This window comes from Melozone crissalis, unplaced genomic scaffold (assembly GCF_028551555.1).
Source record: "Melozone crissalis strain CALT ecotype California unplaced genomic scaffold, PUWL_Pcris_2 ptg000042l_1, whole genome shotgun sequence".
Classification (NCBI taxonomy): domain Eukaryota; kingdom Metazoa; phylum Chordata; class Aves; order Passeriformes; family Passerellidae; genus Melozone; species Melozone crissalis.
In genome coordinates, this window is record NW_026535820.1 from 20,120,434 (window position 1) to 20,147,942 (window position 27,509).

Consider the following 27,509-nt stretch of genomic DNA (forward strand, 5'->3'; position numbering starts at 1 on the left):
CAGTGCTAAACAAACACTGCAAATGTCAAAGCAGCCCACATGGCATGCTCCTGCAACAGCTGCAGAACAGCTGTCCCAATCTGACCCCTCACTGATAAGTTGGATTTAACCATGGGAAAACAATTTAATCTGCAGCAGAGATAGGATCAAGGCTGAAAATTGAGATCTAGGTTTTGTTGGATCAGAAAGACTTTTCTGGGGTTCAGCTACAGCTGATAGCCTTTTGCAAAAAGCTGAATCTATCTAGACTTTGAACATACTGAAGTTGCTGAGCGTGCTCATCATTGTTAGGCAGGTAGTCATATAAATAAATGTAGATACAGATTCATATATTTGGATGTTCAGTAATTATGCAGAAATATACTTAATACCCACTATATAGATAACTATCCTAACCCTAAAACTATTCTAAACTGATAGAGGGAAGAAAAAGGTCTTGTCATGTAGTGCAAGTCACTTTGAACCACCTGACACTGAGTTCAAGCCAAGCCTCTTCTACACAGTGTTGTGCCTAACCCTGGGCTCCGAGCTGTACTCCCAGCATGAGGAAAAAATAAAAAAGAAGAAAAAAATTAAAAACCAAAACAAAAAAACAACAACCCCCAAACCAAAAAAAAATCCCTTCTAACATATCAGCACAGACAGAAATGAGGCTCTGAAAGTAGGACCACTATTGCAGCAATCTAACACTGGTTAGGACTGAAGCACTGAACACGAAAAAGAGTGTGTTCGATGCCGAGGTACACACCTCTTCCTCTGAACTGTCACTCAGGTCATTGGCAAGTGAGGCACTCAAGGAGGCCGCCTTGGGCTCCAGGTAGCAGAGGCACATAGCCAGAGGAAAGGAGAGAGTGAGGGCGTATGGCACTGAGAAAGAGGCAGAGAGCAGAAAGAAAAAAATGAAGAGGAAGCAAGGCACGAGGGAGGGGGAGCGGATGGGGAGGTAGTGCTGCACACTGGCAGGCAGGAGGTTGGTTTCGGAGAGGTTAGGGAGCGACAGGTAGCCATCGTCATCCAGGAGGGAAGGAAATGACTCTGGAAGTTGCAAGGAGAAGGAGAACAGTGTTCCGCCTTTGCCGGCTTTTTGCTTGTAGCCAAAAGCCACGTCTTGCTCGGCGGAGCAAACTCGCCCCTTCCTGTCAGAGTCTGGCTCCGACTCGCTGTGCTTTGGAGCGCTCTCTTTGGGGGCCTCACAGCCTAAGGACTTTGTCCGAGTGCTCTCCTTGCATCTCCTGCGAAGCTTTGCTGAAGATACATGGGGGCCAGGCTGAGAGGATGGCGAGGAGTGGTGGGAGTCAGTGCCAAGCAAAGATGGCTGGTGACAGAGAAAGGGCAGCAAACAAGGCGCAAAAGCAAAAGGACAAAAAGAAAACTGTAATTAGTTAATTTTCTTCCGTGATGATAAATAATATATATTATATATTTAAAATTATAAACAGTATTTTAACACCACAGCTTTCCACTGAATTGAACGGTGCATGTTCCCACGCCACACACCACAGGTATGAGCGAATCAGGCTTCCAGCTTACAAAAGGCAACTTCTTGATTCAACATTTGTCTAGTCCTCTGCAGCACAGGATTTACATAAAAGCCTCCATGGCTACATGGGGAGTTTCAGGTGTTGCCAATTTCCACTTACTGCAAGACTGGTTTCTGATAATAAAGTTTTCAAACAAGAAGTATATGGAGAGCAACAAAGAAGGAAACATATTTCTAATACCAGCACTACTTGTGACAGCATTCTTGCAGTCAGGAGGAAACTTGGTGGGGGCCAAACGCTTCCCATCTATGCCTTGGACAACCTCAGCAGTAATAAGTAAAGCTCCAAGGACTTTAAATTTCTCAATTGCAGTATTTTTTAAAAAATCTAGGCCATAAACCAAATTAAAACACATTGTTTGGTGGGGGGAGCAGAAATCCATTCATCAATGCACCTGATGAAAAAAAAACCTGCTCAACAGATATTCCAGCAGCCAGTTCCTCAGCACGGCTCCCACCACTGGGCCCTGCTGGACATTCCTAGAGCCCTGCCTCACCTCTGCTCACTGTGAGCCCGAGCAGGCAGTGCTGGGGGCTCAGCCCCTCCCAGCCATGCACCCTGCCAGCCCCTCCATGCTGCCATCCCTTCAGCCGTACATTGGAAGAAGGGAGCTGAGACTTGAGGCTCAGCTGATCCCATAATCTCTCACTGGGGGTCTTAAGGGGGGCTGGCTAGAGAGAGGTCCTTGCCCCACACAGCCACATCTTCTCATAACCAAAATGTAACCCTTTACCCATAGTGAAGAGGCAAAAGTGCCCCTGATGCTGTTGCTACGCATTTTACCACAATGCCAAGAATACTGGCTGCCAACAAGCAGGATTTGCTTTGATATGCCACTTGTAGAGCATTCAACTGGCCTTTCAGGTCATTTGAGGTCAAAAAATTGGTAGGAGGAGGGAGGTGATTCAGTGGAAATGGTGACTGTCATTTCACATGCTCCCTGCAAGCAGAAACCACTGCTCTTTCGAAGGACAAAAACCACTGTCATCACCAAAATGTACACCCAGTACAACACATCAGCCACAATGCTGATGGATCAGAGATGTTTTGGCCAAAATCCCCCAAGTGCACGTAGCTGAAGTGGCCCACTGGATCCATGACCAAGCCCTAAGTGCCTGAGCTGCTCCATCCGTACTACATCTCCCCAGGGAGCTATAACAGCCATTTCATTTTCACTCCAGGCTCCCAAAAGCAAAATTTCTTAAAAACCACAACAGTATCTGCCTCCTGTTCAAGCTGATGTTGAACTGGAGGCAAAAAGTAGATCCAAGTTTTAGACACAGATTGCTACTAAGCCCGACTGTTACCAGGTATATTAATGGTAGGAATGGGACATAAGCCTAGTAATTACATGGAAGAACTCATTTCCTTCCTCTATCATATCTCCCTTTCTCTCTTCTGTAACAATTTATCAATTCAAAGAATCTGTATTCCCAAACTAAGCAATCAGAACCAAGCCTAGCTTCAAACCACTTAAAATGCCTTTATGGGTTTAATGTAGTAAGATCAAGTCAAAACTTAATGCTCATGGACAGGTTTTTGTGTGAGCTAAATACACACACAAATACAACTTCTCTTTACTGTAATGACAAAAATCCAAAGTAAATGTATTTTTTTCTAATTCAGACTATTCACTTGCTGACATCTCTACAGTGTTAATATTTAGAATAACTTCTGGTACTTCAATACACATGGATAAAACAAAGGCAAAATGTCTTAATGGAAAACACACCTAAAACACTTATATGCCCTTAAAAGGGATTTGATTTTGAGCTTGTACTTCTTGAGACATTCTCTTTATGATGACAGACCAATCTGTTAGCATGTCCATGTGGAAGCAGGACTGAGATCTCTGTAGGATTACACAACTGTAACTATTTATGACGGTTTAAAAAGAACTCATCTCTTGAGTGGGGGTAACAATCAATCATTTGTACATATAAAAGTTCCATCAAATTAGTCTCCTAAAATATCTCTAAGTATTTCTATCCATATATAAGGAATAGCTAGATGATCTTCAAAATGCAACTGATCCCTCCATTGACTTAAATTAACAAACACTTAGAACAGAACTAGCTTCTTTTGAATGTTTTCTACATATTTGTTTTTTATCACTCTTATTCCACGTGGAAACTAAAGGAGTTTCAAGAAGACCCCAGTTAAATTTAGTAGATATTATCTTTTAAATGCTACAATACAGCACAGACTTTCAAAAGAAAATCTTTCTCATTCGCAATTTTCAGTAACTCAATTTGTTTCTGGTATTCAGTAGCTTAACTGCAACTCTTTTTGAGGACTTGGTCCTTTTGCTATGTAGCTCATTGTGGCCTTGTACGATAAAGCTAAAAGTTGAGGTTCTAACATTTGCATACTTGACAGTTCTGTGGATATAAATATATATATCAAGGTTTTTCTTCCTAAAAGATGGGGGTAAACCTTACTTGTTTAGCAAGTGCATGCCACAGTACACTTTCTGAATGCTATTCTACTGCATTCCTCTTCACTGTCAATCTCTATTTACTATTTTTTCCATCCTTCTGTTTGGTTTACCCTGTTTTAATATCTCAGTAGATATTATGCACAAACATGTGTGTATGTTTGTGTGGTGGTGATGGTGGGATTGAAGATGATGAGGGATGACTCAAATTTAACAATTGTTAAGAGAACCATCAATAAAAAATGCTTTCCTCAACAGAAACTTCAAAGAAGTGAAGCAAATGCTTTTGTAAGCCAGAAAAAAATTGCTTATAATAACAGATTAATATCCAGAAGTTAATAGAGAAAAAATGCTCACTGAAATTCATGCAAGGAAACAGTGTTATGAGAAGTATAAGAGGAATAGTTTAAAGCACAGAGCTACATACAAGAATACAGAACTATTTTGTTGCCTTGTCAAAATAAAATCCAGGATGGCCATACTAAAGTCAAGATATGACCAAAAACCAGAAGGACAAACATGCACCGCCAGGCTACTTCTGGGCATTTCCTAAAGAGCTGTTGAATGTTGTGTGAAAAACATCATTCTGACTGGTAAACATATTTCAAAAAAGAAGTCCAAGGCAGGAACTAATCTTTACAACATCATATGAAAATTGAAAGGACTACAAAAACACTGATCCAAGACATGTGTATAAACACAGTATATTTCCTTTCACAGAATCAGTTTTATTTCCTCTTTCTCCCCTTTCCCTAAAAATTCTGTTTCTCCAAGCACTCTCAAGGCAGCCCTGTTTAATACAAAACCCTGAAATTTCTACCTTGGTGTCATGGCGTATTGCTGAAATCGGGGTGACTTCCTCTGCTCTCTTCTTTTTGCCCTCTTCATCATCTTTGTCCTCTTCTGTCTTTTTCTCTGGAGTCACAGTGGTTATCAAGTTGGTCTGAGAGATGCCCTTTGTTGTGGCGTACTGGCCAGTACCAACCTCTGCAGCAGACACAGAATCCTTCATGTACATTTCATGGTTTTCATTCACTGATGCTAAAAGCAAATATTTAAAGAGGGAAAATCTGAAATAGCTTTTGCTGAGAAGCTGCATAAAATTAAAAAAGCTGGTTTAGAAAAACATTTGAGATAACACTGAAAACACAACTATGTCATGTTTCAGGAAACCAGAAGCATGTGCATACATTTAAATAAACTGTTTACTTGAAGCTCATAGCTTTTATATGCATATACATATATTGTGGATGTGTATACACACATTACTATAGCTAATGTGTGCATTACACAGTTGTTAAATGTTAGCAAGCTGTTAAAATTAGTACTGTAGTAAAACACCACATAAAAAAAGCAATGCATTGCCACAGTTATCAGGCAGGAAACATAAGGAGAACCAGCTATGACATCAGCCATGGGGGTGGAAGAGATTTTTTTTTTCTCAATCTGTCAGAATATAAAAATGCAGATCAAATGCAGATTTAGTAACATGCTGCATTACACAAAATGACAGTATTGATATAGCACAGGCATAATACCTGAGAAAAAGGAATTGTGATCCTTGTATTATTGAGTACTAAAGTCTGCCACTTAGGTGAGCTCATTATCCTAAAAAATTCTGTGAAGTGATGATATTCAGTTCAGCAGACCCAACCAGAATATTTTAGGATACAAGTGCTCAATAATTAAACAGGTTTAAATATATAAAAGCCATTTTGAAAGAAATTATACCTTTACAGACAGAATATAATCAAAACTGTAACATATGCCCAGACCCTGCTCTTGACTATTGAGTAAATAATTTCTAAACCAATAGGATTATTCAAATTTGTAAACTCACTTGCATCTGTAAAAAATGACAGAGTCTGGATCTCAATGTAAGCACAATGCAGAATGCTACAGACACGTCTGCATTATAGTAACAATGCTAGTGATGAGATCATAAGCATTGATTTAAAAAACCTCTTTCCCCCATTAGCACTCAGGCAAATTAACACCTTGCAGAGTCTAACAAATGCTGGGTAAAATGTTTCAGGTATCTTGTCTCTTGGGATTAAGTTTAGGAGGCAGAAGAAAGCAAAGGGAATAAAGGGAGGCATCTTATTTAGATGTTACAAACAAAATAATGCAGAAGGATAATTTCTGCTTTGAAACACATGCACAGCAATCAGGTCACCAGTTGCTTGGTAACGAGAAAGAAGCACATCAGAATTAGAATATTCCAAAATAATCAATGACAAGCAGCACCTTTAGAGGGAGAGAAAAAGGCTTGTCACATGTACTTTTAAATCAAAGCTTCTCCCCATCCCCACCACCAACTATAGTCATTGCAATTTGTGATATTCTGCAAGAGAATTCACCTTTTTTTTTAATCTGTAATGAATCTGAGTTTAGTCTCAGTCTTTTTTTTTCCTACAAAAATAAACTACAAAACTACAGACTCTTTTAACTCAACAGCTGACAACAGTAACAGCTGATGAAATAGCTGATACTCTGAACTACACACTGATTTAAACAAAGTCAGCAGCAGAACCATGACCTCCATGAAGCAAGGATAAAGAGAGGAGGGATGCACTATTAACCTATGTATGTTACTCTCCATTTCATACCTTCAAAAATAATGTATGAAAAAATTCTCTTAGTGCTCATTGGAGTAGGATGTGAGGTAATTGGAATCAAGTGTTATTACTCAAGGGAAAAAATTATTAATTTCTGGATTGTAACAACTTAAGTGAAAAATCTACACAGAAGAAAATCTCAGATTCCACCAAAACCCAAACAGTCACTCATGCAAACTCTGAAAAAGTGTTAAAGCCTGACATTCTTGGGCAGGCAGGTCCATCCCATCCTTTCCCAAATCAGGGAAGCAGATATGAGGCCAAGGACAGAGGCTCTGTGAAGAGTGGGCTCCAAAGGATGTCACCCAGCCAAACATTTTGTAAGGACCACAACCGTACATTCAGCACAGAATTTCTCTGCATCCTCCTCCTCTACCCTTGCAGTGCAGGTACTCACAGCCTCCACCCAGCCAAATCTCAAGGAGAGGAGATGATGAGCTTTACATCTAATCTAAAGCAGTGACAATGTTTGATAAGGTCAGCTGAGAGGCCCTTACCCCCATCCAAGCTGCGAGACATGGTGTAACGTTTACTAGAGGAGCGCTCAAAGTAAGGGGCAGGACGGTCTATGAGGGCGCTGGCTCTTCTCGTCTGCGCCTGCGTCCGGCCGCTGTAGCGGAACTTGGAGCCCAACGTGAGGAACTTCTTTGGAGGTGCTTCTGGCAGCAGGAGCCTAAAACACACCAAGCAGTGCACCTGTTATTTCCTCTCCTCCAAAATCAGCCCACTGTTTCTGCAGAGGAGAGAAGATGACTGCTGGGCATCGCTCTCCATCATAACCTGTGCCTCAGAGGTCTGTGGCTAAAAGGGAATCAAAGGATGCCCCTCATACAGCATGACAAAACCACTTAGCTAAGCATTTGAAGATCTGAGTTCTTCCAAATGGGCAAGAATCACTCAGTTCCTTCATGCTTGAAAATCAAATTTACTATTTTCTGATTACCAAAACTAAAAAGAAGGTGGTTCCTTGTACCAGAGGCCCGACTGGGCTGAAATGCAGATGTATCTCTTAAAATTTAACATGGTGATGTTATGCTGAGGACAGGGCCAGAAATGATTTCCAGTGAATGACAGGCAGTATTCATTCACAGGGGTGTAGACATTTTTCAGGTTAGAGCTCTCCCACCCTCTGCAATTTGGGCATGGCAGCTGGGTGAAGAAGCCATTCTCCTGCTATGGAGTCTATGCATCAGACTATGCATTTATTTTTCATTAAAAATCAGAAAATACCCCAAAAATGCACACTCCATTTCTCTTTAGATCTTTTGCTGCTAAGACTGCATTTCATATGAATGTACAGACAGCCTGAACCAACAGTTTTAAGAAAGGAGGGAAATCCTTCAGTACTCCCAAACATTCTAAACAGTACTTAAGCACTGGACACACCCTTTCAAACTGTTGAAAATCTAATCCTTTTGGGTTTCTCTTTTTAAGTATCTGTTTGGTGACTATCTTAGCACAAACTAATTACAGCACTTATTTCACTATTCCACATTTTTCTCTGGTCTTCCTAGAAGTCAAAAAAATAGCTGCAAAACTCCTTAGTAATCCAAAAATTATAGCTATGGGTTGTGTATTCTGGGTGACCAAAAAATCCATGACCTACTACTGTCTGTACTTTCATATATAATTTAAAAAAAGTCTTCTTTTTTAAACTCTTTCCCACATCCCCCTGCAATCTTCCATATAAGTTGTTCTCTCTATGCAAGCTTATATGCAGTAATGCAGCAGAGTCCTTCACCTCTTTAATTATAGCAGCTGATAATATCATGGCACAGATAAAGCAAAGTGATTAATTAGGAACATATGGTGATTTTAAGCAATATCTATCTGAAGTAGTATGAATAATTTGGGTGCAGCATCTCAACTTTTGAAAAAGCAATAATGTTTCTTTATCTGCTCAGAGGTACCTCATGATCAAAATGAAAATTTGATTTGAAGGGTTTCATCTCTGCTGACAAAACTGATATTTTCTGTCGCATTTTACATCACACCTTTAGAAAAAGAAATCCACATACCTGAAAAATGTATGGTGCTCAACACACACTTTCCATAAGCGCTTTGCAGCACGATGATTTGGCAACTTAAACCCAATAGTGCTTTCAAACTGCTCAAACTAGGTAGGAAAAAAGAATAAGTATGTTTTTGATGCTGTGCATCTATTTCTAGGCAGTGTACACAGGTTCATCTCCATTTCCTCTGTCCGTATCACCTCATTGCAAGGGCAAATGTATATGCTCATGTACATAACCACATATATCCATATTCTACAGAAAGAATTCTGGGAAACAATCTGTAAATGATAATCTATGGCAACCTTTGAGGATCATTTCTGGGGGGAAACACTAGCAATGAGCAAGAGATTTCTTATGGTGACAGTGATGTTTTATACCCTATAGTAACAAAGAGTTGAGTTAAAACTTGGGGGACTTCTGAGAAAACATCATTCAAGTGTTTTATCCTGTTGATTTAATTTCACTAGTTATAACTACAGTGGGAAGCCTAGTAATAGCTGGAGGTGAGTAATAGTCCTTAGGGACTGATTTGGTCTCACACAGCCTTAGATTAAGGATATTTACAGAGAAAGTACTACTGTTAGTAAATCACATTGGTTAGAGTTAATTCATCTGAGGAGGATGAGGCAAGACAGGTAATTGAAAAGAGTTGTCCAGAGATAAAAACAGACCTCTTTAGATTGTACTGCAAATTTATATATTTCAGATGCAGAAGCTGTGCCAGCTATATCTGCTGTAACATGTTGATGGCTACATGCAGATAGCTGAGTGGGTAAAACAGAGTTGCTGTGATGGGGGAAAGGTAGACAGAAAGGCACTTGCAAGGAAGTCTGGATCCCTACAGAAGCTAACAGGGAAATAAGGCAGGAAATAACAAAATAATAAAGATGACGTGAGTTAGTGAATCACATTATCATCAAATGTAATTTGGACAGAGGCTGCATTGATTACAGAACTACAGAAATATTTTACACATGGAACTATGGCCTGGTCACAGGATACTGTGTACCAAGACCAGCAGAGCTCAACAGGGTAGCAGGGGTGGAGAGCTTCAGTGCAGGCATTGGGAATGCCAATGACTATTTGTTTGGGTTCTTAAAATCAAATTCAAGGCTAGAAATTTGGTTAATAAAACTGTGTCTGCTAATGGGCAGGAGACATAGGTTTGTGGACTTTGGTTTAGGACTCTAAAAAAGGCTCAGGCTCAGGGGTGGGGAGCCCCAGCAAGTTTCCCAGATCAATTATGAAGTCAGTCCCAGAGACACTGGCTGCATTAAGGGAGAAATGCCAGTCCTCATCTAAGTGGCTTCTGTCCTGCTACACAGCTCCACACTCTAAATGGATATGGGGATTTCATCTATCACAGGCCAACTATTGTAGCAGCATTTAAAATGGAAATCCTCCTTTGCTTGTGATGATCCTGAATTTCCCAAGAGTTACCATCTTATAGGCCAGGTTGGATGGAGCTTTGGACAACCTGGTCTAGTGGATGGCGTCCATGCCCACGGTGGAGGGCTTGGAAGTAGATGATCATTAAGGTCCCTTCCAACCCAAACCCTTCCATGATATCCATGATTCCTGGGAGGGCGCATGCTCAGCCCATGAGGTCGGTATTTGCTTCGCATCCTGAAGCTGAGCCACGAGAGGGCACTCACTGTACGAGGTTTCACATCCCCTTCTCCTGAGCCAGCACAGGAGCTCCTGCGGGCCTGGGAGGGCTAATGCGTGCAGCTACCCAAAATGCTGCAAGTATACTGGTCCTATATGTTTATAAAGGTTGCTAAGGCCTGTCTACATCTCTTAGTGGCTGAGATAAATGCCAGCTGCATGTACAACATGAGGGAGGATAAGAAGCTCTCCATGAATAAGCAATATGCTACTTAAATGCCCAAAGTATTCATGATATGGATGAGATTTTTATGTGCAAATGGCCATATTTATTCCTTACATTAGTTCATGGATGTAAACAGAAAAATACCAGAGTTGTTTTTTACCTGTATCTTAAAGAAAGTGTGTACCTAACCTTTCCTAGGAAAATCAGCATAAATTAGGAAATATAAATGGAGAGGAGTGTTAAAAGCTTATAAGACAAAACAAATCAACAAATCAGTAAAAACATATGTTTTCTCAAGAGGCTTATCCACTTAAGAGAGCCAGGATGCCCTTACCTCCCCTGGTCGGATTTTGATGTAGAAGTTGTTCCTCTTGTAGGAAATTTTCAAAACCTTTGGCCAGGCAAATCTATTTATTCTGAGTCTGTCTCGATATATTAAGAGTCCACTTGCACAGACTCCTAGCATGATTTCCACTCCTTCGGAATCCTGGAACAGCAAGCAGTGCACTTTGTTGAGCATTTCTATCCTTGCATCCTACAGTACTACAGATTCCTGTATCCTGTGTTTCTATCTGAGCTACGTCTTTTTAATGCATCAGCTGTAGTGACCTGATTTCTGAGCGTTACCCTCCTCACTGAATGCATTCATGCAAATAATAGTAAGGTTGGGCAGGGTGAAGGAAACTGAGGGTTTCCAATGTTTCCTTATATTTAACAAAGACTCCAAAAGGAGGAGGAAAATTTTAGATGTCATTAAAAGAAATACATCAATCATATAGCAAAGCTTTATTAGCATAATAAAAAAAGTGTTATTAGCATAAATACCAGATTGAAAGTAGGTATGACAGCATAAAAATTTACTTCTCCTGGTATCACTCATCTCCATGACTAAGCCTTGTGAATCCTTAGATAAATTTTTCTTCTGTAGTTTGCTCACCTTTAGTAGGTGGCTTTAGAAAGTTTGCTAATTTCTTTAATGCTTTTGCGTCTTTGCTCAGTATTTTCACTTTGAAATGCCCAGTGGGCATAAAGTTGGGCATTTGGACCAGAAAGGATTATTTTTTAAGAGTGTGTGACTGTGACTGTGCTATAACCTGTTTGCCAGGAGGCTGTAGCTCAGACGCAATAGCACTACACAAAAGATTTGTCCACAATCTTATCAGAACATAGGCATAAATACTGTTTTTTTTAAGAAAGAAATATAGATTTTTCTTTCCTTTAGAAGTCTTCAAATAGTCTAAAACCAATCTTCACTGTCTTACTATCTTCTATCACTGTTTTTTCATTTAGCTAAAGTACTAGTACTGATAGAGTAAAGAAGAATCCACTTCAAAGTACTGAGTTCTTCACAATTTGTTTTTAAATAACTTAAAGTCACAAAAACCTGAGCGCAGAAGCTATGAAGATGTTACCCTCTGATAAACATGAAAGGAATTCATAATTTTCCTCTAGTTTTCCCAACCAGCCATCTTTTAGGCACTTGGTGAAAATCTGATTCATTTCAAGACCAACACAATGGTATGCATGGTCAGTCATGATGAAACAGCTATGGCACAGCTTGAAATGAAAAAAAAAGTTTTAAAATCACAACACAGAAATAGTGCCACAAAGTCACTCCAGTGTTAGAAAACACATCAATAGAGGACATATGTTCCAACAACGATGGTACCACCACCTAAAGATAGATTTTTTCTAAATACAGCTCATGTGTGGTATCACCATCAGGCACTACAGAAATGACAAAGCTATTTTTTTTTCAGTGTACTTCAGTTTAATTTTCCTAAGCAAAGAGCAGTATCTAAGTACACTGAACAATTCTAAAATAAAAAGTCTCATTGCAATAATCACACCGCCTGGTGAATATCTGAAATGCAAGTGTGCTCATACATGGCACGTTTCTGCAGGTGCAAGCAGCTTCATCATTTTATACACTTTTTCAAAAATTGTTGAGAAATACCTTCTTCTCTTATCTCCATCATTACCACAAATCTAAGTTTATTCAAGACTTCTGTTACTTGGTGTCAGAGACTGTTTTCCAATATGCTACTTCTATTGCAAAATGAAACCTGAATAAAAGAATTTGGCTATTTGCAGGAGCCGTGTGGTTACATGGGACAGGAACCCGTTAGCTGTAATGTCCAAGGCACATCCCTCTAGCTCTGCATACAGATGGGGTGGCCTTCCTCAGAATGGTGACAGCCCAGAGGACAAGTCTGTCTATTTGAACATATTTTTCATCACAGCCTTGCATTTGATAACTGAGAACTCATTTTAATCTGAGCTGGAGAGTCCAACATTGAATATATTGGCACAACCTTAATGAATTGACATTTACATAGAGACATTTGCTGTGGCATGACTTCCAAAAGACATGCACAGAGATACTTGTCCCCTGGCCTGACATCATCAAATCTCACTGGCAGACTTAATTAAAACTAAACATGACTTCTCACGCAGAGTCTACTTTTCCCACCTTCAGTTCAGGTTTCAAGATGATTGTGGGGTTCCTTAACCCACAGACAGGCACATCTTGGTTATCACTGCAGCTTTTTAAAATAAAGAGCATCAGTTTGGAGAGAGATTAGCTTTTCTACTTTTTCTACTTTTCTCTGAGTCTTTCAATTTGAAAAAAAAAAGAAGAGCAAACCAGAATACTAATACTTTTTCAGGAAAGAATAAATAAAATGTTTTTTTATAATATCCCATCTTAAAATTCACAGCTTTTCTGCAATATTCTGAAAAAACACTTAGGCCTTAATGCTATGTTATGTAAAACTTTCAGTAACAAAGCCTGTAACTTTTTTAAAACAGTAATCCATTTAGTTGCTGGTTTTTGGACTTCTTTGCATTGTGACATTTGCCAATCCATTTCTCTCTGCTCCAAATGTGCCTCAAGACAGAGTGTGTATCTGCAGGATACAGGGAAGGCAGTGGCATCCCTCCTGGTAGATGTGGCCCCTTGAGCTGTACTCAGATTCTTCATTTTCAGTGAAGGCAATTAACAGAACACAAAAGATTGCCTTGAATTCTGTAACACACATGTACAACTCCTATGAAATGCCCCAGGGACACCGTTGCAGGCTCTTTCAAAATCCAAGCAGCAAATTTATCTCAATTCTTGAAAGGAGCTGCAGCAGCAAAAAACCAAGCTCACAATAACTTGACCTTTAGAGAAAATGCAGTTCCCTCCACAGGGCAGGATTCTTTGGTTCCATATTCATTTGCCAAGGATGCTTGCTAACCTCAAAAATGCTAAAATCCATTAGTCTTACTCTGAAGAGTGAAGAAAACAATAGTAATTATTTATTTGGGAAAAAAACCTTAAAACCAAAAATTCGACAACCAATACAAGGCTAATAAGTGACTCTCTCCAGCCACAGTAAGAACGACCATGTTTTATTCATAACTTAGCCTGCTGATGATTAGAGAAACTACTTGATCATGGGAGAATGTTTCCAGGAGAATTACTGCCCTCCCTGTCAACCGCAACAACCACACTTCAGGAAAGAGACAAGCTGCTCTCTCCCCATTATCATCAATCTGATTAGGTTTCCAGCACAGCTAAATAATTGCTTTAAAGTCCTTTGCAGCATAAAAATGATCTGCTATCCAGTTAAGATAGCATGGTTAACCTTACTAAACTGGAAAATGTAGCTGAATGAAAAGAAAATTCACCACTCTCCGGACAGCTTCTAAAATCCTCCCTCATCACCTCATCCACTAAGTATTTTCCTCAAGGATAGCGTTTGTTTAATCAACATGAAAGTTGATGTGCAACATCTTTGAATCTATAGGATAAGTTATGTTATGGTTACAAGATATATTTATGCTTATTTCATGAGTCACCTTTCCTCATGTTGACACATGAGTCATCTCTGTCTCAAAAATACAACAAAAAATAAATCAGGGAGTCCATGCAGATCCATGTACCATGCCACAGGAGACATGGCCAGTGAAGGAACCAAAGCACATACCTTGGCATGATGGAGGTCTACTCCATACATTGATAGTTTTTTGGCATTCTCCAGGAAATGCATCTCAGCTTCTGCAGGTGTCATTCCCCTGTGGAAAAGTAACCAGTTCTAGCATAAATGTTAAGGAAACAGAATCCAAAAGAAAATCCAGCAGCTGGAAAACACTTTCAGCCTGTCAGAACTATAGTTTTACCTTTTATGTATCTGGGTACCTACCAGAGCCAGAGCTCTAGTGCAGACCCTGTTAATCGACATGCTGCAAAGCTCTTCTCTGTCCAAAGACATGCAGAGGAGTCTTGCTGGAAAAATCTTAAGTACACCACTGCAGAATTTAACATCTCCTGATGCACCAAGATGGTACCTGAGGCAAGCTGGAGCTCACACTGACGCCTTGTGCTTACCTGTGGCTCTTGTGCAGCTCGATCACTTTGTCCTCCAGCTCCTTGGTGTGGTTGGGCGCGAAGCGGAACTCACTGATGTAGTCGCTGCCGTACTCGTCGGGGTCGTAGTCGCCGAGCTCCGACTGCACGGTGTAGGAGCCCAGCAGGGCCAGCGTGACGAAGGAGCAGGGCAGCCGGCCCGAAACGATGTCATCTCTCAGCTGCAGGCAGAGGTAGTACCTGCAGGGGAGCACCAGAGCAGCTCAGACAGGGCTCCTGCACCGCTGCCCCCAAAGCACCGCCCGAGCACTGGAAAGAGTTCCAACAGGCATTTGCAGACAGCCAAGCCCAGAGATCTTCAGCCATTCACAAGGACAATAATAATTTTGTAAAAACAATCCCAGAATGCCCGGAACCCCAAGCTCTTACCTAATTTATTAGTAGGAACACCTAATTTATCTTTATACAGCAGCATGGAGATCTCTAAATAAAATTATTACTTTGTTTAGTGAACTAGATGAAGAAATACCCATTAAACATACTAGATTTCTATCATAAATCACTTACATATAAAACTACTTCATAATTATTTCAGGAGAAAAAAAAATCTCTCATATAGTGTTCATTTAAGAACAGGAGAACTCCAAGTCTTTCAAAAAACATAAGCTGTCTCTTTAGCAACATGTTGTGCTTTCTCAAAAATACATTGAAACAGTAAGTGCTGTTAAAACCACAGAAATCTGCAGTGGAAGGTTTCACCAGATACATGAAAACAGAATAAAAAGTGAAGAGCACTGGTTTGGTGGCAAAGGCAGAGCTCCCAGGGGAAATTTAGGAGTCTGAAGAGGAATAAGGCAATCCTTTCCTTTGGAAGTCCTCTGTTCAATTGTGAACTCTTGGCACACTGTCTTTCTGCACAGTACCTACCACAGGGGACCCTGATCAAGGCTAAAGGCTTCATGCTACCTTAAAAGCATCAAGTAGTCCATAAAACACTGAAGGTTAAAAATATTCAAAGGTTGCCAAATGTTGAAAGGCTGGGGAACAGTTTGCTGATGGCACAAAAACTCATCACAGATCAAAACTTTTGTGCCTCCTTCCAAGGAGGAAATCAGGTGAAGTTTTGGGGTTTTTGTTGAGGTTGCAATGTGAATACAAAACCAAAGAGTAGAGGTGTAGAGTGCAGAGCTGAGTGACTTGAAGAGGAGGGAGCAGCTATTAATACTACCATATTCTCTATTCCATGCACATCAATTGCTTATTTTGTCAAATGATACACAAAATTTGCATATGCATGCTTATTCTCATCTATCCTGGCTTCAGCTGGGAGAGAGCGCATTTTTCCCTAAGTAGCTGGTACAGTGCTTGCTCTGTTTTGGATTCAGTATGGTCACAAAATCACAACATTATCTCACTTCTTTCCTTTGACAGTCATGATTTTACTTACGGTAATAACTTGTTACCACCATATATACAAAAATGGGCATCAGGCATCTTTGTGAAGATTAAAATCAACTGAAAGGAATTTACATATTGAAAAATCTGGGGATTAAGCTTAAACTACACAAAATACTTCATAACACAGAGGATAGACACTGTTCACACTATCTTTTTTGACAAAGTATTGCGTATTTTCCATAAGCTCATATGAAAAAGAGAGAGAATTGGAATATAAAACATTTCTTTTCTTGTATAATTAGAGTGTAAGTGCTACCAGGAACAGCTTTTAAGCCACTTCTTAAAAGGTATTTAATGTTTAAAACACCTGGTAATGTCTTCAGATAGCTGGGCAGGGTCTGGAGGGTAGAATTTCACATTAAATGCAAACTGCCAAGCACCACCTGGAAAAAAACATAGATTGACTGAAAGTACACTGCAAATGCAAACAGAGATGCTCATGCTATTCAATCACCAGCGGACTTAAAAATATCCCAGACAAGCAATTAATAAGAACAGGTTTTAGAATATTTTTCCCACACATCATACTGAAGATACTGTATTAGATCAGATTTTCTTTACTTATTTAGCAGGATTTCCACGGAAGTGAGGACTCTGGGTGAGCAGTAATTTATTACTAATACTAAAAAACCTCTCAGTGTGAGAACAATGTTTATTGAAAGTAAGCACCACACAGTCTGTACAAGTTTTAAAAACCAATAACCCAAAGCACAGAGACCACAAGCCAGAGTGAGAATGGGCTCTGGAGTAGGGTGATGTGCTGAGGCCTAGCTGCCCAAATCAGCTCACAGCATCCTCTCAGAGTGCTGCCTCAGCACATAGTTCCTTTCTTCAGCAGACATAAATTATTGTGCAGACAAAACTGCAAGGACAAACACAGAGTATGACTGCAAAAGTACATAGCACTGGGGAATTCTTATTTAATCATTTCACTAAATTTAGTTGACCCATGGGATGGATACTGGTTTGTATCTCCAGAGTTGGCAAAATTATTTCTGGAGTGTTAGCTTTAAACGTTGTAAAAAAAAATTATATCAAGATTTAAAAATAGAGTTGAACATGGTAGGTAAATTTAGAAGCTGTTCTGAAAAAAAAAAGGGTTAGGTTACACTAGCACATGACTAGAATGCAAATGAAAAGCAATAACAAAACCCCAAACCACACTGTTCTTACAAGCAACAAGGAAATTTTATCCCATGGGAGATCTCATCCACTTTGGTTATTTACACATCTAATCTCAAATGTTCAAGGCCAGGCTGGATGGGGCTTTGAGCAACCTGGTTTAGTGGGAGGTGTCCCTGCCCATGGCAGGGGTTGAAATTAGGTGATCTTTAAGGTCCCAACCAATCCAAATGATTCAATGATTTCATGAATGTGCAAGAAGAGTTTTGATGTTAACCATCAGGAATTCAGCTCTTGGCACGACTTTTGGGGTCCTTGATTCTAGGAACTTTTCCATTTTCTTGAGACATAAAAGATGGAGAAAGGAAGATTTGGCTGGCAGTGAGGATGGGGCATAGTCCCAGCAGAGAGTAGACCGTCCCCAAGGTGGGAATGCAGCCAGAGGTGACACCTGGTTCCACAACAGATGGAAGGGACCATGGCCTGTAAATCTATTCCTTGGCACAAAAAATACATCAAACCTATGATAAAGCCTATCATAATAGCACAGATGGTGAAGATAGAGGAGTAAGCAGTCTTCACCCCATTTTTACAGGGTTGGAATAAAACCTAACACTCTGCAAGTTAGTGGGATATAACTAACGGGATGTGAACCTTTCTCAAACACTGGGATGAAATCCCAGCAGTGTGGTCTGCACGTTGTACAACTCAGCCAGTTTAGCAGGACTATATATATGCTTTGGAAAGCAGTATGGGTAACAGCACTGCTTTTCCACTGTTGGCCTGTTCCAAACTTCTGGGATGAATTGTAGAGAGAAAGGAAATTATTATTGTCATTTTCTGCAAACACCACTGTCCACTGCCTCAAGTCCAGGATGAGATGCTTCTGCCCTGCTTAATCTCCCACTGTCACAACCTTTCATTGTCTATTTCATGGCTTGGGTACATATTAAATACATTTCAAATATGTGCTGGGAAGTTGAGCTGCTTTGCTTGCATTGACCATCTGTGGAAACTGACTCATTGTGGTCTAAAGCACCTTCCCCTCCAGATCCATCCCTTCAAGAGACTTAAAAAAGGCAAATCTACATTACTTTGTATTGCAGATCACTTGTAATGAAAATAATACTGGAGGAAAGGGGAAGTTGCTCATAGTAAGTGGGGAAATTTTCCCATCAGTGTAAATTAACCCTTTTAATCTTGAAGAGGGAAGGGATTTCTTTGCCAGGCTTTACCCAATTAATGTGAACTACCAGATACATTTGTTTGTGGAAGCAAAAGGGCTAGGTCATTTACAAAATGTGCAAAGAAAAAAATTTACTGGAGCTTTTCTGCCCACAGAAGCCATACACATAGACATTTTGTAAATTTTTAAAAGTGAGGGGAAGTAAAAAAATCCAAGTCTAGTTTTGAACCCAGCAGTCTCAAAAAGGTTTTCCTTTGAGCCGTTTTTGAATTTCTAATATATGAGGCCACAAAGTGAAATATAAATATAGATTTAGAATACATATTTTTGCTTTTAGTAGAAACTTATACTAAGTTGATAACTAGATGCCTAGTTATAACAACTGAGCTTTTAAAAAGATTAAAGTGAATTAGAAACTTCGTGGTCATTTTTGGAAGAGAGATCAATCTTCTGAAAAAGAAAGAAAAGGTATTTTAGAGTAATATTTTGCATCAGTGAATTATTTCAGTATGGGGCATGAACAGTGTTTCTGCATATGTTATAAATATCAGTAATGCAAGAAATAATTCAAATACATGGCCTAGTCCCTAAGGTTACATTGCTTAATGTCAAATTTCAGGATTTTGCATCACTGCAAATGTCAAGTTGTTTTCAGCAACACAAGTTCACGTGTTGTGAGCATAAGAAATGCTTCACCATCATCCTAGCACAAAAAATCTAAAGGATGTACATAATTCTTTTGCTAAAGACTTGGGACAGGATACAAAAGATAACTGTGAAATATGCTTTGTCCCCATGGGGAGACGTGTAGAAGGGGGCAACGATAACAAACTTACTTCGGATCTGCTTCTTGATTTCCTTGGCAGGGTCCAACCAATTCTGCAAAGAAAATGTTTCCTTTTTTCAATTTGAATTAGAAAACACAATAAATGTTATTTTTAAAATAGTGCTATAAGTCAAAGCTAGAACATGTGAAGCTCTGCCACTCCTTTCTCCTTGGGGTAGGCAGGGCTAACACTAACTTTCCAGATGTGGCCCTGGGTATAAACAGGAATTTCATTATCCTTCAGAGACTTTGAGGGCATGAATGATTTGAAATAAAAGAATAAAAAATAGGATTTGATAAAATAAACCCACAGAGATCTTTTTGCAGAGTATTTTCAGGTAAAATTGAATTTCTACTAGCTTGTTAAAAAGAAGTGGTTTTGATAGTTTTTTTTTTCCTCCAGTCCTGTGAAGGCTGAAAAGACTTGCTAGAGGATAAGCAAGCGCAGAGTAGGGATGTTTGCAATGCAGCATGGGCATGAGGGGCTCTCCAGGGAAAATCAGAGGCAGAACCACAGCACCTCTGCCCCCATCCACACCATGCAGAGCCCAATGACTATGCAAGACAAAACCCCTGCTGAGGAGGTGGAGAATTATCCCAGCGATGTGTTAGTACCCCAGGGATGCCAAGGAGCAGATAAAATCCCCCTGGAGGAGGCACACAGCAGCTTGGGGTCTCAGTGCCTCTGCTGTCTTGACCTCTCAGAGAATCATATTAATATTTAGAATGCGTCAGAGCCCAGAACAAAAAGTTCGCTTTCCCCAGGAAAGTTCCACTTTCTCCAAAGAAAGATAAACAGATATATCAGAGAGACAAAAAACCACTAAAGAAATACCAAACAAGCAGAACACAACAATCCCTCCCCAACAAAAACAACCAGTTTGCAGCTGTCCAAACCTGCTCTGTGGTGCAAAACCTGAGCCTGAAGATCTCCAGCTATTGCTGAGCACAAAAGCACATTATGCACCAAGAAATTAAAGACACATTAGGGTTTCTGTTTACAAAGAGGACATGGGATGTGGGCACATATGTTGTTGTCTGGCTGAAAGTTATGTGCCAGAGGATGGAGATGAATTGTTAAGTACTTTGACATTAAAAATATGCATGTTATTGATCAATAAAAGGGGTGGCAGGCAGTTGTTCTTTTAACTGTTCAGGTCTGTAAAGTAACTGGTCACCTATAAATATTTAGTGCTTCTAAACCAGGTGTTAATAATGAATCCATGCTTCTCTCTCCCATAGGAAAGCATACCTATCTGAAAATGCACTTAGATTTCTGCCTAGCTTTTCTCAAAACCCAAAACTAAGCACATGCTAGGACATTATCTTGTGCTGGCATGGACCAAGTATCCACTTGAGCGATTTTCTGAATTAGAAACAAAGAAGTCTGTAAAGAAAGGGGAAAAAGTAAACAAAAAGACTGATTAATTTAATATCACATATATTTGAAACAAAAGGAAGCCTAGAAAACACAACTGTTGCTCCCACAAGGCATAAACAGCTAAAAAAGTAGTAGAAGCACCAGCTCCATCAGGGAAGCCCTTACAGGCTTCACAAAGCACAAAATACCCTCAGCTGATGAGCTCTGCTGATCTACTGTGCATATTGCTAAGAAGTTTTGGTTTCTGTCAAAATATTTATCTTAAAATGCCAAAATAACACAACATATTTTAAATTATTTTTTGATACTCTCTCTTTCACGGTACCATGTCCCAAACACCTTCACATTAGATATCTTCAACTCTTGTAATACACAGCTTGTTTCATATGGAAGCTGGAATGCAGGACAGCAGAATGTGATTCACTATTGCTACCAACTGCTTCTGAAGACTAATGTCTTTAGTCAAATCAACAATAATGCTAAGATGAAGTCAAGGCTTAAAGCCTTCCCTTATCTTGGCAGTCAGCAGGAACAGCCAGACATCCCCTGCCTATTTGTGTCCCAATCACTATTATTAAGCCATATTTTAGTACGATATGTTTTGCAGTGTATCTATGAGTGTAAATCTGACTTTCATCTTGACAGTAAAGGAATAAATCATACTGGAAAGAGCACCAGCTCTATGATTAATATTTTCTATGTCATAAATTGCCGAAAGAGAGGGAACCCAGGGAAGCACAGGAGATGCTCTTGAGGAGTAAAGTCACAAAAAGACAATTGCTCAAACTGTGTCTGTGGAACTTGGCAAGGAAGATAAAACCACCTTCTGGATTGTTTACAGCTGTCTGGGGAGTGTCTCAGGGAGTTCTAATGCTCACATGCCAAAGGCCACCTGCATTTTTGTGGGTTACCTTTTGGTTTTCTGTGTCTCTGTATGTTAGCCCAAAGTAGTCTTTTTCCAAAAGGTTCAGATGCTCACACACTTTGTCAAATAGCACTTGACCTCTGGAACGTTTCTGTGGGAAATAACAGAAAACAAACAAAAAGATGCTTAAGTTTGCAAAATAAAGTAATATAAGCATTAAAATAACACCTTTTCTGTCAAACCAGTAACCTCAAAATGATTCAAATCAATGCATCCATCTTTCCAACCTATTGACCTGGAGCTTCATAACAATCTGCTGAGTGGGGCAAATCCTCTTTTCCTAAAACCTCAAGTCTTCTTGCAGAGTTAGAAATAAGTCATATATGTCATATTTCAACTTCCAGTAGTAAAATCTCTTCTGTCTTTCAGAAACCCCAGCTTCAAGAGCATGATGAGGTCACACCTTTGCAAACCGAAGCAATTCTTTGTGTGCAAGTAGCAACAAATAGCAGTACAAAATATTCCTGGTCATGGACTATCAGAGTTGTGACTGGCGGGGCAATCCACTGGAGGAAAAACCAAACATGGACATACTTTTTGCTTTGGTAACAGTGTGGACTGATTTCAGGACCCATTTTTGTCGTCACACAGGGAAACGTGATTATGCCATCTATGGAAATCATAAGAAGAGCCTGGAATCTGACTGGGAATGCAGCTGGGTAAAAAACAGCTTTCCAGTGCCCCAGTAACCTTCTTTACTGCTGGCACGGCAGATGAGAAGACCTCTCACTGTCAACATCTAGAGCCCTTAGCAGAACCTTTGCAGTATCTATCATACTGGACAGTAAAAATTCAGGTCATGCTGTTTCTCAGCGTTGTATGTGAAATTGAGAAAATAACCCTCCAGAAAACCAAACAGACAGAAACATCCTCTTTATAACCTACACATGCCAACTTTGATATGCATTAACTACGATAAACAATTCAAAATTATTTGGGCCATATTTATTGCTGTGTTTCATCACTGCCTGCTTCCCAAAGTGCAACTCAGCTAAAGGAAAAATCTCTCCACTTTATTCTGACCACACGCGTACATAAATATTTTAGTTGATGTCAGCACAGCATTTTCTTTATCTGTAGGTGGCTAGAAGCAGACTGGAAACACACTACTTGCTTCCAAGGCAATGCAGGCAGTTGACAAAAAAGAGGAGAGAATGCCACCTCCAAATTTACATGCATCTGCCAACAGAGCTGCACCCGGACTGCACTTCCAGCCCAGCAGCCTTGGCTGGGAGAGGGCAGCTCAAAATCCAAGCTGACACAGCTATGCCAGCAAACCCATGGTGCCCAATGCTGGCCTCAAAACTATTTTAGAAGTCCTAAGCAAGCCAAGAGAAAAAAAAGGAAAGAACTGAGGGTTGCTGCCTAACACCCAGTGAAAACATCACAAGAGATGATGAAGGGAGTTGTGCAGCGTAATCTAATTTGTGTTAAATTCGGTATTTTTACTGGCATTCAAATGGTATATTGGAAAGGGCGCTGGAAAACATCCTTTACGTTTTATCAATGGAGAAACTGAAGCGTGGCCTAAAAAATGTTCTCCAGCTGAGGAAGGAAAACCAGGCCCAGAAGTGCATTACAAGTGTATTCCTGTAACTTCATTTACTGTGCCTTCCAGCATTATTTGAGCAAACAGCTTTAGGGCCTTGTTCTGTGTGTCACATGCTTTCCACGCTGTAAGTAGGAAGCACAAATATGCTCCAGCTCCTTTATAGTGTCAAAACAAATGTTTAGTTAATTCTTCACGCCCTGAACTTGAAAGTAGGTAACGGGAGGTTGCTGGTTTTATATTTGGTGCTCTCTGTACAGAAAGAGGCAGACAAAAAAGATCTTAATACTAGTGTGTGGAGAGGAAGCAACTCAGAAACTTCAAGCCAAAATGGTGACATTTCTGCTGTGAGCAAGCAATGTTGCATTTTGACAAATTTCTTGCTCTTCTACTTGTTAACAAATTAAGTAGTTATACTGAATTGGGAAAAACAAGCAGGTTAGCTCTAGAGGACACCAGCTCTGAAAAACACTGGTCTGCACCAGTGCACCATTTACATGTATTCGAACTGCGGCACTTCAGTGCTCTCCTAATTTTAAGAGTCACTCAAGGCCAGCACAGGAGCTGTTTTATGTGGCCGATCCATAGCTACAGAGATCTACCCAGACGTCTGTTTTGAGAAATAGTAGCTAGCAGCTGCAAGGTATGATGTTTTAACAGGGAATTACAGGAAACAGTTGTGCAGGACTGCTGTAATAAAAACCAAATGTCCAGGACACCCCCAGTGCTCAGTATTTCTTGTTTGGCTACACACTGCAAGTGAGAGTATCTACAGCAATCTGGAACAATTTTCTTGGCAATCTAACCTCCTCTTCCTCCTCCTGAGTGAAGATGTCCAAGTTGTACATAAGTCATTTTCCACAAAACTCCTGCTGCATCAGGATGGGGGAAAACTCTGCTGGTGGCGCAAGAGGACATGAGAAATCAAAATGTAACTAACGGCCCCTCCTGGCCAGTGTCTTCTCTTCACAATCACGGGGTAAGAACTGGTGATAGTTGAGGGAAAGCCTGACCAAGATCACTTCTCCTCCTACAGAAAGAGCCATTAGTGTCCAAACACTCACATTGAGTGTTGGATGAGCCTCACACCATAGCCTCACCACTGCCCCTCACCCTGCCTGTTCTCAGGTCAGAGATGACCTGTGGGAGAAGGATTTGAGGGCTCTGATCACCTGGGGAGTTGGAGCAGCCTTAAATGGAGTCACCCCTGCTGTCCTCCTAATGCAAGAGAAATCCTCATGCCCCTGCACATAGGCAGCAGTGCCACTTTGTACCCATGTGTTGTGAGCAGGCACACTGTTTCTAAAGCACCATTGCACAGAAACAAAGTGAAGGGAAGCTGTTGCATAAATTCATGGGAAATTAGGAGATTCATTTGGAAATATATAATTAAAACAATTGAACAGCCTGTTTTGCCCTTGTTACTTGTTTTTGTTTTACTGCATGCCCAAATAACCCTGCCATGAAAGGCAAGGATATCATTGCTTTGGCAGGGAGAGAATGGGAGGGGAAGAGAAAGGTCAACTTACAAAATCATACAGCTTCTCAATCCATCCTAAACCTTCCTTTTCCATTTTGTTGGAGAGACAAGTCTAAGACGATGAAAGATTGACAGTCTGCTGGTTACTGTGGATCACAACTTAATGCCAAAAATGCCAATCAATTTCCAGCAGTCCCAAAATGTGGATCAAAAAATAAATCAAAAAGAAGACTTTGTGCTATAAAATACTGACTTTCTAAACGAAAAAAAATTTCTGAAAGGTAAATCTGGCAAGAGCATCCACTAGAAATATCGTTAGATATTTTTCAGGCATGAATGGGATGAAAGGAAATGTGCAGATTTGAAAAAAGACACTTAGCTTAAGCTCTGGGAAATCAAGTAAACAGAAGGGATACAAGACACAGATTAAACGGTATAAATGAACACAAAGGTCTGGGAGCAAAAACGTTATGTTTTTTCACAGCCTCATCCCTGCAGGTCTATAAAGGCCACGGCTCTCTCTTGAAGCTGGAATGGGAATAAACAGCCTCCTGGTGAAGTTCCCAGTGAAAGGAGCCAGCAGCAGCAAACTTGGCAAACCAGTGCCTGCCAGCAATTCTCACACATAAGGAGAAGCAGCCTCTCTTCTCACCAGCTTCTCCTCAGTTTTGACGCTAAGTTTCTCCTTCCTTGGGATGATGAAGGTCACAAAAGTCTCTCTTTTCCTCTAGTGGGCTTCTGCATTATGCTCAAATCTTCCCACATCATCTTCCTCAGCCCATATCCCTCCATCATACCCCCATCACCTTACAAGATCACCAGACCAAGATTGTGTGAACAGAGTACAGAGTGAAGAACTCAAAAATTCAAGAACTTCCACTTTTGCTCTGCCTGGATAACAACATTATTATCAAGTCAATTATTCTCATTGGCAAAAATTTAGATACAAAATTCAGCATTTCTTAATGCAGAACAACAATAAAAAAGTTTTCCTTTATTATGATTAAACTCATGAGCTGAAAAGTACTTATAATAAGCAAATATTATCAAAATGACAAAACCCCCTGTATTGTGCCAACCCAGCTACCAAACCCATATGTTATTGTACTGTGTTAAGCCACGAGGAAAATTACATTGAAAATGAGCAACCAACAACTTAATACAAAGGTATGATGCCAACTTCCTTGTCCTACAGGTGGTAGTAAGACTCCAGAAAATTCCTTTGGGAGTCAGTAAAATATAATGAAGATATCAGGAAGATTGAAAATGTTATGTGTTGGATCGTGTGTCCCAGGCTGGAAGCCAGTTGTGCCAGAGGAAAATTTATGAGGATTCAGATCTGCCACCTCCAATAGACAAATTTTATTTCTATGAAGGGCAGTAGGCTTAGCTGCCCCATGCCAGGAGGCACCACCTCTCCAAAAGGTCTTCAAGCTGCTGTGGCTCCTGGTTTGGCAAACCTGCCCTGTCCCTGAAACACAATCATTTGCAGTCTTTCTGCAGGCTATTTTGGCACCCACCCTGATAACGCAGCCTGAGGCTCTTCTGTTGCCCCTCAACCTGAATGACCCACTTTCACTTGTTGGGTAACCTCCAACCTACAGGCCCAGCCACCTTTCCTAGCTCTATGCCAGCTAGAGCTGTCCATGCTGAGGACCTGTTGATACTCAGGCTTCTTTCAGACAGAATCCAGCCCTCTGTCTGACAGATTTCTCACTGGAGGGGCAGTGCCATTCTGGGACTGGCAGCTCAGCACGGCTGAGGAGCCTCTGTTCTCAGAGGGTTTCAAGGCACTGGCCAGACAATGCCACAGCTGGCCTGACCACACCTGCTCCCTGCCCTGGCCACTGCCCTGCTCAAGTCAGGGGCCTCTCCAGCCCCTCTGAACCAGCACAGCCATGATACTGGGATTCCTGTGCACCTCCCCGGGTGCCAAGGGGTTCAGTGTCTGATTACAGCATAGAGTGCTGGTCTACTCTCAAGGCTCTATTTTTGCTCACTAGCAGATTACCCTCCTCTCACTGAGAGGGAAACAGGATGAGGAGCTGATGAGCAGCAAGCAGCCCTCTCTGCTTCCTAAAAATGAAAACCATTGCAGCCTCCAAAGGGACGCACTTTGGGGCGGTTCTGCTTTGGCTTTCAATGCTGCAGTCTCATGTGGGTGCAGAACGCTGAGTAAGGGCTGCTTGCAGCATGGAATCAATTACAAGGGATCACATTCAGACCAAATTTTGCAGTGCTAGGGAAAACAGAGTGAGAACAGAGTTCTTCAGCCAGACATCTATAACAGGATTCATTCTTGCCACCAATAACCATCAACTCCACTGCACAGTAACCACAAGGTCAGGACAGCCTGATGAACTGAAACTCCACTTCCCTTTCTAACCAGCCAAGGAGCACAGCAGGATGAAAATGTATCACAGCTGTGGACCTGGAATTTAAAAAGGATGAGTTTGCATGTAACTTTCTGCACAAATACATATGCAAATGACCTTGCTGCTTTCCTGGGAAAAGCTGCCAAGCTGCCAGTGAGCAATGTCACACTAGCTCCAGCCTGGCATCCAACTCCACACAATTACTGTAATAACTCTAGTTAGGCAGGATCGCTGGAATAAGGACAAACAGATCAGTATCATGAAATCCCAGTACGAATAATTGGACTCGAAGTGATGTTGAGGTTATCTGGTTCACATTCCTAATTAGCACTTGCACTTTCCAATGGATCTCAACAATGCACTGTATAAATGTGTGGGCTGGCTCTAGCCTTGCATGCTGTAATGTAT

At 40.6% G+C, this 27,509-nt stretch overlaps 1 protein-coding gene across 16 annotated transcripts in view; it reads right to left on the reverse strand.

Annotated features, from left to right (window-relative positions):
- Nucleotides 1-27,509, reverse strand: part of EPB41L3 (erythrocyte membrane protein band 4.1 like 3) — a 94,727-nt gene that overhangs the window by 18,452 nt on the left and 48,766 nt on the right. For 6 of the 16 annotated variants that reach the window (XM_054285228.1, XM_054285226.1, XM_054285227.1 and 3 more), the window contains exons 4-13: nt 21,684-21,788; nt 19,402-19,444; nt 16,565-16,640; nt 14,821-15,039; nt 14,420-14,507; nt 10,780-10,932; nt 8,615-8,712; nt 7,094-7,269; nt 4,799-5,019; nt 749-1,315 (exon numbers count right to left, since the gene is read on the reverse strand). In XM_054285228.1, coding sequence (XP_054141203.1) covers nt 749-1,315; nt 4,799-5,019; nt 7,094-7,269; nt 8,615-8,712; nt 10,780-10,932; nt 14,420-14,507; nt 14,821-15,039; nt 16,565-16,640; nt 19,402-19,444; nt 21,684-21,788 — 1,746 coding nt within the window. The remainder of the gene's footprint in view (nt 1-748; nt 1,316-4,798; nt 5,020-7,093; nt 7,270-8,614; nt 8,713-10,779; nt 10,933-14,419; nt 14,508-14,820; nt 15,040-16,564; nt 16,641-19,401; nt 19,445-21,683; nt 21,789-27,509) is intronic. The other 10 variants (XM_054285238.1, XM_054285235.1, XM_054285234.1 and 7 more) reach the window with 3 other exon arrangements.